Source organism: Myotis daubentonii, chromosome 5 (assembly GCF_963259705.1).
Source record: "Myotis daubentonii chromosome 5, mMyoDau2.1, whole genome shotgun sequence".
Classification (NCBI taxonomy): Eukaryota; Metazoa; Chordata; class Mammalia; order Chiroptera; family Vespertilionidae; genus Myotis; species Myotis daubentonii.
In genome coordinates, this window is record NC_081844.1 from 24,568,816 (window position 1) to 24,583,166 (window position 14,351).

At 39.7% G+C, this 14,351-nt stretch overlaps 1 protein-coding gene and 2 pseudogenes across 1 annotated transcript; 1 reads left to right on the top strand and 2 right to left on the bottom strand.

Moving 5' to 3' along the window:
* Window positions 1-14,351, top strand: part of LOC132234517 (adhesion G protein-coupled receptor E2-like) — a 674,172-nt pseudogene that overhangs the window by 238,375 nt on the left and 421,446 nt on the right.
* On the bottom strand, window positions 484-3,958 carry LOC132234398 (DCN1-like protein 1; annotated as a pseudogene).
* On the bottom strand, window positions 4,100-5,023 carry LOC132234163 (olfactory receptor 7A5-like). Its single transcript, XM_059695207.1, has one exon. It carries the CDS (start codon window positions 5,021-5,023, stop codon window positions 4,100-4,102), a length of 924 nt encoding a protein of 307 aa, XP_059551190.1.

The window sequence follows — 14,351 nt, forward strand, 5'->3', positions numbered from 1 at the left end:
TAACCATACTCCTCCCAGGCTAAGTTTACACATGATGGGAGACTGGAGATAAGGGGATATTTATAATCCCCCATACCTGCTCTGCAGGCACATTTCTCTCTTGTTTTTCCAGCCTCCAAGCACATGAATATGATAGATCTTTTAGCAAGGAGAGGATTAGGGGAGCAAATGGAACAAGGTTGCTAATTGGCTGACTTTAGGATAGAAGATGAGCCAGGCTCACCCAGGTGGGACTAAAGTAACCACAATGGTTCTTTAATGTTGAAGAGAGAAACAAAAGAATAGGACTCAGAGAGACTTTGAAAATGCTACACAGCTGGCTTAATATGGAAGAAGGAACATGAGCCAAATTATTCAGGCAGCCAGCAACACTGTGAGGCATTAGAAAGAAACACATCCTTCCCTGAGCCTCTAGCACTGCACACCTCTTGTCTCTTGTCTCTGGGATAGGCTGCTTAGACACAGTGACTCAGGTAAACGTTTTCAGGTTCCATCCTCGCTGACCCTTTCCTGATGTACCTGCTGGCCTCCCAAGCTCACCTGGATGGGTCTCTGAGTAGAAGGTTCTGTGTGGAAGTCTGAATTGCTCCCTGGATGGTCGATGATGAGACTGAAGCTCTGTCCCGACATGAGACAGCAGGAAGGAGTGAAGCAACAGTTCCTGAGCCAGCTTAGGAAGCAAAAGCAACAGTTATGTCCTGTCCCCCAGCGTTGTACAAACAGGACTGCACAGGGGAGATATTTACAGCTCTCTCTATACCTGCTCATCAGGCACATTTCCCTTGTGTTATTCTAACTTCTAAGCACATGATTTCCCTGTGGGCCTCTAGAATAAACAAAAAGGAAAATTTTCCTAATGATTCTCCGATCCCAGGAGACCAAGTTGTAAGTCAAGTGTACTTAGTTTTTATGACTTCTTGTCTTCATGTCTCCTGCTTTGAAGGGTGAAAGACTTATTACTCTACCCCACCCTGACTTCCCTTTTTCTTCAAAGTCTGATTGGGGGTGGGACACAGCCCTGATGTCTCTAGAGAATTGCTATTCTCCTCTTCAATAAGGCAGAACTGCACTCCTTTGATATGCAATCTTCAGTACCACACACTTTGGTTCCTGACACATTTGTCAAAATAATTAGGGAGTTTACACTTATATCACTAGTTAAAAGGTATCATTTTGAGCCTCACAAAATATTGATTAATATTCCTCTCCAGTGTGCTTCTGGTGGTTGAGCATTGTCCCATGCACCTATAGGTTGTTGGCATGCCCATTTTGCACGCTTGATCCCCAGTAGGTGTTGTGCAGGAAGCAGCCCATCAATGCTTCTCTCTCATGGATGTTTCTGTTTCTCTTTCTCTCTAAAAATTCAATAAAAACATTTTAAAGTATTAAGTATAAGAGATACATTTAGATATTTTTTATGTCACATCACCTGAGCTTATCATTTTGTAGAAACTGTCTGATTTAATCTTTAGGACAGTCCATTCTATTGGGTAATATTTCTTTTTGAAATGACAATGTGATTTTATTCCCATTCATTCTGTTAATGTCAGGCATTACATTGGTTGATTTCTATCTTTTTAAAAAAATCTTTATTGTTGAAAGTATTACATATGTTCCCTTTTTTCCTCATTGACCTCTCCCAACCCTCCTGGGTCCCACCTCCCCACAGGTCTTCACCAGCCTATTGTCTGTGTCCATCGGTTATGCATATATGCATATGAGTTCACTAGTTGATCTCTTCCCACCTCACCCTCCCCTGCCTTTCCTCTGAGGTTTGACAGTCTAATTCGATGCTTCTGTGACTCTGGGTCTACTTTTGTTCATCAGTTTATGTTGTTCATTATATTCCACAAATGAGTGAAATCTTTTGATATTTATCTTTCTCTGACTGGCTTATTTCACTTAGCATAATGCTCTCCAGATCCATCCATGCTGTTGCAAATGGTAAGAGTTCTTTCTTTTTTTATAACTGTGTAGTATTCCATTGTATAGATGCATCACAGTTGTTATTTTGTTTATTGTCTAAAGTTTTACATATGTCTCCTTTGTCCCCGATTGACCCCTTCTCCCCCTCTGGCATTTCCACACCGGAGGGCAAGCCCCCACTGCCCTTGGGTCTGAGTCCATTGGTTATGCTAATATGCATGCATACAAGTCCTTTGGTTAAAGTAAACTGGATAAAAAAAGTAAACTGGTAAAAATCCTTAAATCGTGCTGGTCCTTTCAATTCCTGTTCCATCTTGGTTAGCTGGGGTTCTGTGCTGTCATTTCCTAAGTCTGTCATGCCCTGCATGAACTCTTGTTTGGAGAACTTGCACTGTGTTGTTGCTCTGAACTTCCATGCAATAATCATCACAGAAGTGCTGTATGCCATCTATTCCAATTTTATTTTTACCTTGAGGATCATGGTATCTAGTGCATAGATGTTCTAACTTCTTCTTGTCCAATGATCCTTTTACACAGTCTCATATATACAATTCAGGATTTGGGGGTGGAGGGGACGGAATTGGTCTGTTAGAATATCTAACTTCCAGTCATTTTGAGATAGGCAACTTACTGCTGGTTTTTCACTAGGTTGTGTGAAGATCATAAAGTAAGCATGGATATCCTTCTGCAACAACTTAACCTTGATCATGTTGTCCTCCAGGCCTCTTTCCTCCTCCTCCAGCTCCAGGGAGGTTAGGTGGCTCCTCTCCCAGGCTGTTGGGCTTCAGTTCATGCACAGTGGGACAGTCCTTGGCACAGCCGAGGAAGCAGCCCTGGGCCTGGGAGAGGCAGAGGGTTGGAGGCAGATGTCAGGAGGCCCTCATGACTTTTCTCCTGGGGGCGTGGTCCTCTCAGGCACGTGTGATTCATCCTTTGATTATACAGATTGAAGATATTCCTAAGTGTAAAGATATTCCTGAGTATATATATGATATTTAGATTGGATTGTTCTCCCACTGTCCCTTTGGTGGATTTGAAAAAAATTTAGAAAAGGGGAGATATTTAACTTAGAGCACTTAGAAGGAGTCACATTTGTATGAAAAACATTGAAAAATTTCAAACAGAAACAGGAAAATAGTTCAGAAAAACACATATAAAACAATTCGCGTAATTCTTCACCCTAATGAATAAGGAAACTTATACATGGACATCATATTCCACACTTTATTTTTTTATTTTTACTATTATTTTATTATTGATTTTTAGAGAGAGAGGAAGGGAGACATAGATACAGCAGTATATATAGGTAAGTAAATGATAGATAAGAGATAGATAGATAGAGACAGAAGCATTGATGTGAGAGAGAAACATTGATTGACTGCCTCCTGAATGCCCCCCACCTGGGATGGAAACCACAACCTAGGTACACGCTCTGACCTGGAATCAAACACACAACACTTTTTGGTATACAGGAAGATGCTCCAACCAACTGAGCCATTGGCCAGGTCAATATTCCACACTTTAGTCACGTGCAGCATGAAAAATATTTTTGAAGAGTAATAAATTGTATGGCTGTTTTTTGCTTTATCATATTTAAGGTCATCTCTGACTCTAACCTTATTAGATCACTCTATTTATTAAAATGTATGTATCCATGAAGATGCTTCTTGGAAACATGTATTGGGTAGTCAATTTTTGCCAGTGGCTAAGATAGGCATATGGACACACAGTTGAATAACAGAATGAAGTCTATAAAACCAGGAGAACAGCTATAAAACATACTAGCATGTTAAAGTCTACATTATCAAGAAGAGTTGTGCAGTTAGTGCTATAGAAAATAATGATGATCATGTAAGTGAAAACTGTGGTCTCAGATTTTCTTCTACAATAAAATTATGTAAATGACTAGTAGCTGAGTATTGTTTTGTCCCTAGGGTAGTATAATTCATGACTATTCTTTCAGAAAAACAATATAAAAATTACTTGGAATGATATATGTCATAAGAGAAGAAATTATGCTAAAGTAATTCATGTTAACCCATGAAATAAATAAATATTTCTAATTTGTTATGGTTCAAAGATTGGATTAATTTGTGTCAGACTTATCTCTCTGAGGCTAGAAACATGTATTCCTGGGCAATTCTTCAACTAGCACAGTTGGCACTTGAAAAGCTTACCTGCCAAGGAATCTTTGCAGGGCCCTCTTTATGTCATTGTTCCTCAGACTGTAGATGAAGGGATTCAGCATGGGTGTGACCACAGTGTACATGACCGAGGCTGTTGCACTTGAGTGTGCATTTTGGGTAGCAGTAAAGCTGAGGTAAACTCCAAGACTAGTACCGTAAAATAAGGAGACAACTGAGAGGTGAGATGCACAGGTAGAAAAGGCTTTATACTTCCCCTGAGCTGATGGGATTACACATATGGAAGAAAGTATCTTAGAGTAAGAGTAAAGGATCCCAGCAAAGGGACCACCACCTAGAAGCCCAGCTGAAAAGTACATTATAATTTTGTTAAGAAAGGTTTCAGAACAGGCAAGTTGGACCACCTGACTGAGTTCACAGAAAAAGTGGGGGATTTCCAAGTCTGAGCAGAAGCGCAGACCCAACACCATTAAGCTATTTAGCAAGGAATTCAGGACACTCATGATCCAGGACACCAGAACCAGCAGTCCACAGAGCCGGGGGTTCATGATGACCATGTAGTGCAGGGGGTGGCAGATGGCCACAAATCGGTCATAGGCCATCACAGTCAGGATCATGTTGTCCAACATTGCAAAAAGTATATAAAAAAACATCTGTGTGATGCAGCCTTGATAGGTGATGACTTTGCTCTGTGTCTGGATGTTCCATAGCATCTTTGGGATGGTGGTGGAGGTGAAACAGATGTCTACCAAGGACAGGTTGGAGAGGAAGAAGTACATGGGCGTGTGGAGGTGGGAGTCTGAGCTGACGGCCAGGATGATGAGCAAGTTTCCCAACACAGTGATGAGGTACATGGAGAGGAAAAGCCCAAATATGAGGGGCTGCAGTTCCAGTGCCTGTGAAAGTCCCAGGAGAAGAAATTCTGAAATTTGTGTACCATTGCCTGGTTCCATGTGTTGGAGGTGACTACAAAAAAAAAAGTATAATTGATTTTCACGTTAGTATGCATTACTGAGAATAAATGACACATTTATATTTTAGAGTCAGGAAAATAACCTCCATTTTTGTTTTGTGATCTGGTCCCCATTAATGTATCTCTATTGGCATTCCTCATTAGAATTTCCTTTTCTAATATCAACCTGTTCTTCAAACGTAATGTATACCGCTGTTTTACTGAGGATATCTTTCATGTATTTGAGAAATATTTATTGACTATAGACCATGTTCTAGGCACTCTTCAGAGTATAGGACTCTGAAAAACAAAAGTTTACAAACTAATGATGGAGCAATAATATAATCAAATAAAATGATAATATAATATATCTGATGGTGGAGATGCTATAAAGTAAAGTAAATAACATTTATGAAGAGAGTGGATAGAGGGTGTTCTTTTTTTTATAGAGTTTAGCCAAGACTTACCAATGGCTGACACTTTAACACATTCCTCAATGAGGACTGAGGAGAGACTAAGTGGGAGAGTGTTTCCCAGGGAGAAGGAACAGCCAGTACAAAGGCCTGAAGAAGATGGTTGTTTTAGAAAACGAAGACTCGGGAGTTTGAAGATAGCAGCATGTGGGAGGATTATTCTTGCAGCTTCTCCCAGAACCAAACTGGCAATAAAACTAAATTAGAGAATATTCACCCTGAATTACCAACTGAAGACTAGCTGAAGAGGAGACTATTAAAGAAGGAAGGGCAGAAACCACCTAGAGAGTAATAGGAAGATTGTGGTTTTGGGAGAGGCTGTTACCACTCCCACAGGGCAGGCCAAGTTGAGGAGGGATATCTCAGCTGCGGGGGTTTCCCCCTGAGAGTAGTGAGGCCCCTATACCAGGCTGGGCTCTCCAGCTTCCCGGGCCAGAGCCAGGAACACCTACCCACAGAGCTTCCATCAATGAAAAGCAGCAGGGCTTCTCAAGCAAGGTGCAATAGAGCCTGCTGGAGATAAAGCCATTTTGTTTTTATTTACTTATATATTTTTATTTTTAAAATATTTATTATTGAAAGTATTACATATGCTCCCTTGTTTCCTCCATTGACTTCTTCCAGCCCGCTCCTTGTCCTCTAGTTCAGACCTTCATCACCCCATTCTCTGTGTCCATGGGTTATGCATATCTACACTAATAAAAGAGAAACATGCAAATTGGTTGTCACTCCACTATGCCCAACAGCCAATTAGGAGTGAGTATGCAAGTTAACCCAACAAAGATGGTGGGTTAATTTGCATATGCAGGCATGGAGCGAAGACTAAAGACTGAAAACTGAAAATGACTGAAGACTGAAGAGGCTTGACTTCTCCGCTGTGGCTGGAGCAGAGAAGCCTCCAGGCTTGGCTTCTCCGCTGTGGCCAGAGCAAAAGCCTGGGTCTCAGGTGCTGGAGGAAAACTGGTGCTGACTGCCAGGGGAAGGAAGGCCTATTGCATGAATCTCTTCATGCAATGGGCCTCTAGTATGCATATAAGTTCTTTGGTCTCTTCCCACTCACTCACCCTCCCCTACCTTCCCTCTGAGGTTCAAAAGTCTGTTCCATTCTTCTATGTCTCTGGATCAGTTTTGTTTGTCAGTTTATTTTGTTCATTAGATTCCACATGTGAGTGAGGTCATGTGATACTTGTCTTTCTCTCACTGGCTTATTTCACTTAGCATAGTACTTTCCATATCCATCCACATGTTTCCCAATGGTGAGTTCTTTCCTTTTTATAGCTAAGTAGTCTTCTATTGTGTAAATGTAGCACAGTTTTTTTTATTCACTCATGTACTGATAGGCAGTTGGGCTGTTTCTGAATCTTAGCTATTGTAAATTGCGCTGCTGTGAACATAGGGGTGCATATATTCTTTCTGATTGGTATTTCTGATTTCTTAGGATATATTCTCAGGAGTGGGATCACTGGGTCAAATGGGAGTTGCATTTTTAATATTTTGAGGATATTCCACACTATTTTCCACAGAGGAAGCCACGTTGTTTTTTAAAGAGTCAGATCACAGAATTTTAGTTCACAGCCACTCACCCTGGCTTCAGTGGAGGAGGGTGGAGCAGACTGGAGTCGCCTGAGAACTATCTGGGGTTAGAAGCATTGGAGAGAGACATGGAGAGTAGCTTCCAAGATAGCTGTGCTCAGTCATCCTCCCCAATTCTGCAACAGCCATTTTTTCCTGAGAGGTCCAAACCCCTCCCCTTCGCTGCAGAAGCCCAACCTACAGGTCTGGTCAGACTCAGGAAGCATCAGTGACTGGCTTTGGGGGTGAGGCCATTCTCCAAACTTTCCTGGGAACCTGACTGGCACCTCCCCCTCATTGGAGAGCTGATAGAAATTACTGACTTCCAGCAGACCCCACTGTCCTGCCTATGAGTGGATTCACCCTGCAACGTTAGGGAAATATAGTCTAACCTGGGTTCTCAAATGTGTCCCAACTTGAACAGTTCAGGTCTTGACCAAGTTGTTCAGAGAAACCATGAATTGATTGTCAAACAAATTTTGTGCATGATCAAAAGCATCTTGCAAGACACAAACAAAGGAAAGAATGAGAGTCAAGTATACAGTGCTGTGAATATTTTCATCTAGGTTTTTTTCCTGTTGTTTGTTTTGCTTTTGTTGTTGGTGAAATGGATGATTAGTGAAATTTTAAAACCTAAAGAGGCCATCAGATGTGCTGATGTTGCTAAGGGCATGAAAGTGCTCACAAAACAAAGACCATAGGCAATTGAAGAGGTACAAAAACTGTTGTTGATTTGGATAAAGAAAAGCAGTTAGCCTGTGACAGCGTTTTGGAGGCAATGATATGTGAAAAAGTGAATACTGCACCCCTGGAATGAGTGCTGACAGTGATTCATTTAAGGCTAGTAAGGGGTGGCTCAATTCATTAAGCAAAGAAGTGTTTGTTTCTAGATTATACAGTACTGTAGATATGTACTCTGTATAATATGGTTAAAACAGGAAATCATTTGGGGATCTGGAACGAAGTAATTCAATTTACATTATTTCTAATGGAGAAAAAATGGTTTTATTTTCAAACAAATCTCTTGTCAAACAGCCTTCTGGAATAAATTAAGTTTGAGAACCATGGTTACACTGTATTCTGGAAGAGTCTCAGGTGTGTGGCTCTGGGACAGGGGAACACACCCACCATCTTCCCTGAAGTTTGAATGGCACCTCCCCCATCTTCCTGATTCTGCCAACAGCCCTTTCAGAAACAGTTTTTTCAGTGACTACATCTGATAGCAAGTGGGCATTAATAGGTGGACAAGGTGGATCCCAAAGTGCCTTGGGATGTTTGCTGACCCCCCTTTGAGGCCCACACTGCTATAAAGCTGACCTTGGAGAGCAGCCTGGTCCCTCCCCTGCAGTTCAGCTCAGTGGAGGCAGGCACAAAGGGGGATCACTTCAAGCTTCAAATAGGTTGCCGAGAACCAAATGTGGGCAGCTTCTGATGTTGGCTAGCACCAAAGTCCCTACTAGGAGGTCCCGAGTCAACATACAAAATAGTCAGCCTCAGACAAAAATAAGAGAAGGATACAAAGGGAGATCCCAGGAGTGCACCAAATTCTGCCTAGATGAACTCCACTTTGTTTTTTTATTTCATCATTTTCTTTTTATTGATTTGTTATTATTTTTTCTCTCTCCTTTTTTCACATCTCTTATGTTTCTCTTTCCTTTTTTGCTCTATTTTCTTTCTTTCACTTATTTTTCCTTTTTTCTTTTTCACTATTTTTCTTCTTATTCTTTATTCTTATTTTTTCTCTCCCTTCTTTCCTTTCATAGTCTCCCCCCCCCATTTTTTTCTTATTGTATTCTTATAATTTTCTTCTTTTATTATTCTTGTTCACCTTTTTCTTTTGCAGTTGTTTTTGTTGTTGGTCTCCTTTGTCTGGTTTTTTTTTTCTGGTTTTGTTTGATCAGCACCTATAAAACAGCTCACACAATGTGGTTGGGGTTGAGCCTCACAGTCAGGCAGTCTGAGGATGGATCTTACCCACAAATGGCCCAACAACAATCAAGACCTAGTTACAACAGAAGAGCCCCCAAAACACACACACACACACACACACACACGGGATATTTCTATAGCATCCAATTCAGGAGATAAAAGAGGCTGCACCACTGGGCCCTACAGGTCACTTCCCTTGAAAGACCACTCCATGAAGACTGGGAATCATAGCATTTCTATCTAGTACATAGAAATAAACACAAAGAAACAGCTTATGGAGAAAAGACACAATCTCCAAATGTAATAAAAGGAGGAATCTCCAGAAAAAGAGCTAAATAATTTATCAGGCATAGAGTTCAAAGTAATAGTTATAAAGATGCTCAAGGAACTTAGTGAAAACTATAAGGAACATGATGGGAATTACAAGGAACTTTGTGGGAACTGCATCAGCATGAAAAAGGACATAGAAACCATGAATAAGAATCATTCAGAAATGAAGAATACTACCTGGTGAAAGAAATAGATTTATAAGTCCAGAAAGCACAAAAGTCCCACACAATAAGAACCCAAAGAGGCCAACCCCAAGACACATCATAATTAAAATGCCAAGCTTTAAAGACAAAGAGAGATTCTTAAAAGCAGCAAAAGAAAAGCAGTTAGTTACCAGCAAGGGCGCACCCATATGACTGTCAGTTGATTTCTCAACAGAAAATTTGCAGGCCAGAAGGGAGTAACAAGAAATATTCAAAGTGATGAATAGCAAGGACCTACAACTAATATTATTCTACCCAGCAAAGCAATCATTTGTAATTGAAGATTGGAGAAAAAGCTTCACAGACAAGAAAAAGCAAAAGGAGTTCATCACCACCAAACCAGTGTTACATGAAATGTTGAAGGTATTCTTTAAGAAGAGGAGGAAGAAGAAGAGAAAAAAAGATACAAAATATAAACAATAAAATGGCAATAAATAATTATCTATCAACAAGAATCTAAAAATAAAAACAACAAACATAGAATCTAAATAAACTGATGAATAAAATAGAAGCAGAGGTGCATGGGAACATGGAGCAGACTGACGAATCTTAGAGGGAATGGAGGAGAGGGGAGGGGGAAGACATCAACTAAAGAACTTATATGCATATATGCCTTACCTATGGACACAGACAATAGGGTGGTGAAGGCTGGAGGCAGGGCAAGAACCCAGTGGAGGGTGGCAATGGGGGGGTGGGGTGGTGGTGGAAAGGAGGGCATCTGTAATACTCTCAACAATAAAGATTTAAAATAAAAGAAATGAAAAACACCATCTGTGACATTCAGAATACATTGAAAGGAATAAAAATTAAGCTGGATGAAAGCAGGGAAACAAAAATAAAATAAATTTAAAATAATGAGGATAGTTTAAGGGAAATTTGGGAAAACTTCAAATGTAACAATATACACATCATAGAAGTAGAGAACAAAAGAAAGTGAAAAAAATATAAATCTAGTTTGAAGAAAAAATGATAGAATATTTCCATAACCCATTAAAGGAAAAATTCACACACATTCAGGAAGCGTAGAGTCTCAATTAAGATGAACTCAAGAGAACCATGCAAAGACACATAATATTAAAATGGCAATGGTTCAAGACAGAGTAATAAGCATAAAGGCAGCAAGAGATAAACAGTTTGTTTCCTACAAAGGAGCTTTCAGCTGATTTCTCAACAGAAACACTGTGTCAAGAAGTGATTGGCATGACTTATTCAATGTAATGAAAAGTGAGGTTCTGAAACCAACACTACTCTATCCAGCAAGGCTTTCATTCAAAATCAATTATGAAATAAAGAGCTTCCCAGACAAAAAAAAGGATAAGGAGTTTAACACCACCAAAAAGGCATTGCAAGAAATGTTAAAGGGACTATCTTAATAATGAGAAGAAATAGAGAACCACAGGCATAAAGAATTAAAATGGCAATAAATTGGTACCTATCAATAATAACCTTAATGTAAATGAATAAAATGCTAAAATCAAAAGACATATGGTAGCTAAATGGATAAGAAACCATGTCCCAAATATATGCTGTCTACAAGAGACTCAGCTGAGAAAAATATTACTCACACAGGATGAGATTGGTGGGATGAAAAAAGCAAATTTCCATGCAAAGGGAAGTGAAGATAAAGCCTTGAAACAATATTCATATCTGACAAAATCGACTTCAAAATGAGAGCCAAACAAGTGACAAGGAAGATCACTATATAATACTAAAGGGATTGATACAACAAGAGGATATAACCCTGTTAAACATATATCCACCCAATATAGGGAAAACCAAATATATAAAAACAACTTCTAAAGCACTTAAAGGAAGAGATTGATAGCTATACAATCATAGTAGGGAACTATAACACCCTGATAACATCAGTGGATAGATCTTCTAGACAAAAAAATCTAAAAGAAAACAGCGACCTTAAATAACACACTAGAAAAAATGGATTTAATTAATTATATTCTACCCAAAGCAGCAAAATGAACATTCTTTTCAAGTGCACATGGGACATTCTCAATGATAGACCACATGTTAGAAATCAAAATAAGTCCCCACAAGTTCAAGAGGATTGAAATAATATCAAACTTCTTTCAGATCACAATGGCATTAAACTAGAGATGAATTATAAAAAAACATCCCCTAACCTTCAAACACATGGAGACTAAATACCATTTTAGTAAACAATGAATGGGCTACCAATGAGATCAAGAGAAAAAAAAACTTCCTTGAAATAAATGAAAATGGACACGCAACAACCCAGAATCTATGTAACCCTGAAAAAGCAATCCTGAGAGGGAAGTTCATAGCACTACAGGCCTATCTCAAGAACCAAGAAAAATTTCCAATAAGCTCTTTTACCCTACAACTGAAAAAATTCGAAATAAAACAACAAGAAAAGCTCAGAGTAAGTAGAAGAAAGGAAATAATAAAGATCAGAGTGGAAATAAATGACATAGAGAACAAAGAAACAATACAAAATATCAATGAAACCAAGAGCTGGTTCTTTGAAAAGATAAACCATATCAATGCACTTTTAGTCTGACTCATCAAGAAACAAAGAGGGAGGATCCAAATAAATAAAATCAGAAACAGAATTAGTGAAGTGCCAACTGACACTACAGAAAAAAGGATTGAAAAAAAATACTATGAACAACTACATGCCAACAGACTGGACAATGTGGACAAAATGGAAAAATTCCTAGAGACATACAATTTTCCAAAACTGAATCTGGAAGAATTAGAAAACCTGAATAGGCCAATAACAACTGATTAAATTGAAACAGTAACAAAAAACAAAACAAAAAACTTCTCAAGAAACAAAAGCCCTGGGCCAGAGGGCTTCACCTGGGAGTTTTACCAAACATTCAACGAAGAAATAACACCTATCAACCTCAAACTATTACAAAAACTTTAAGAGGAAGGAGGCCTCTGAAGCTCTTTGTATGAGGCCAGCATTATCATAATTCAAAAATGAGATAAAGACACTACAAAGAAAGAGAATTACTGGCCAATATCCCTGATGATCATAGATGTTAAAATCCTCAGCAATATATTGACAAATCAGATTCAGCAACATATTAAAAAGATCATACGTCATGACCACATTGGATTTATTCCAGGGATGCAAGGCTGGTACAATATTCACAAATCAATAAATGTCGAACATCACATAAACAAATTGAAAGACAAAAATTGCAGAATCCTATAAATAGATGCAGAAAAAGCACTTGGTAAAATACAAAACCCAGTTTTGATAAAAACTCTCAGCAAAGTGGGAATAGAGGGATTGTACCTCTATATTACAAAGGTCATATGTGACAAACCTACAGCAAACATCATACTTGAAAGGCAAAAACTAAAATCATTTTCCCTAAGAGCCTGTATAAGATAGGGATGTCCACTCTCACAACTCTTATTCAACATAGAACTGGAAGTCCTAGCCACAGCAATCAGACAAGATGAAAACTTAAAACGCATCCAAATTGGAAAGTAGGGAGTAAAACTGTCATTATTCGCATATGACATAATACTGTCCAAATGGTGGTGCTATTTAACTCAGAGTTTCACAGCCTCAGCACTGTTGGCATCTGGGACAAACTGTTCTCTGTGGTGAGGTCTGTCCTGTGAGTTGAAGGTTTTTTACAGCATCCATGCTTCCACCCACCCCTCTCCAGTGTGACAGTCACAAATCTGTCTGGACATAGCTCAATGGCTTTTGGGTGGGTGGGGGGGGCAGGGAAGGGGATCACCCCTGATTAGAACCATAGTTTGAATTTCATAATTTAAACATATTTTAATATCATTGATATGATTGCAATGTAATGATAACGAGTATGAAAAACCATCAAAAGTGTGAGGAGCAGTCACACTATGAATTTTTATGTAGCCACTGAAATAAATACATTAATTAATCAAGCAAACAAACAGCAATCTCTTGCCTCTGGGCTAAGTAGAATGAGCTCTCGGGTGACAACAGGTAAATGTTCCTGGCTTCCATTCTCTCTGACCTTCTCTCTCATACAGGGTCAGCTGGGTTTTGAACTCACCTTGATAAGATCTACGAGTGGAAGGTCATTGTGGGGATGTCTGAATTCCTCCCTGAATGGTTGATGATTGAGACTAAAGTTCTGTTCACAGGCAAGACAGCAGGGAGGTGTGCAGCCTCAGTCCCCAGCCAGAGTTGGGGCTACAAACAAATAACAGTGAGAAATAAGAATAACCATACTCCTTCCAGGCTAAGTTTACACATGATGGGAGACTGGAGGTGAAGGGATATTTTTTTAAAAAATATACTTCTTTATTGATTTCAGAGAGGAAGGGAGAAGGAGAGATAGAAACATCAATGATGAGAGAGAATCACCGATTGGCTGCCTCCTGCACCCCCCCCACCGGGGATCGAGCCTGCAACCCAGGCATGTGCCCTTGGCCGGAATCGAACCCAGGACCCCTCAGTCCACAGGCTGACACTCTATCCACTGAGCCAAACCAGCTAGGGCGAGATGAAGGGATATTTATAAACCTTTGTACCTGCTCTGCAGGCACATTTCTCTCTTGTTTCTCCAGCCTCCAAGCACATGAATATAATATATCTTTTAACAAGGAGAGGATTAGGGTAGCCCAAGGAACAGGGGAGTTAATCAGCTTACTTTAGGATAGAGGATGAGCCAGGCTCATCCAGGTGGGACTAAGGTAAGCATAGTGGTTCTGTTTAGGTTGAAGAGAGAGAGAGACAAAAGAATTGGAGTCAGAGAGACTTTGAAAATGCTACACAGCTGGCTTGAAGATGGAAGAAGGAACATGAGCCAATTATGCAGGCAGCCAGCAGCTC

Excerpts from the sequence above, each read along its gene's own strand:
- LOC132234163 (XM_059695207.1), bottom strand. The coding sequence starts at position 5,023 with ATGGAACCAGGCAATGGTACACAAATTTCAGAATTTCTTCTCCTGGGA.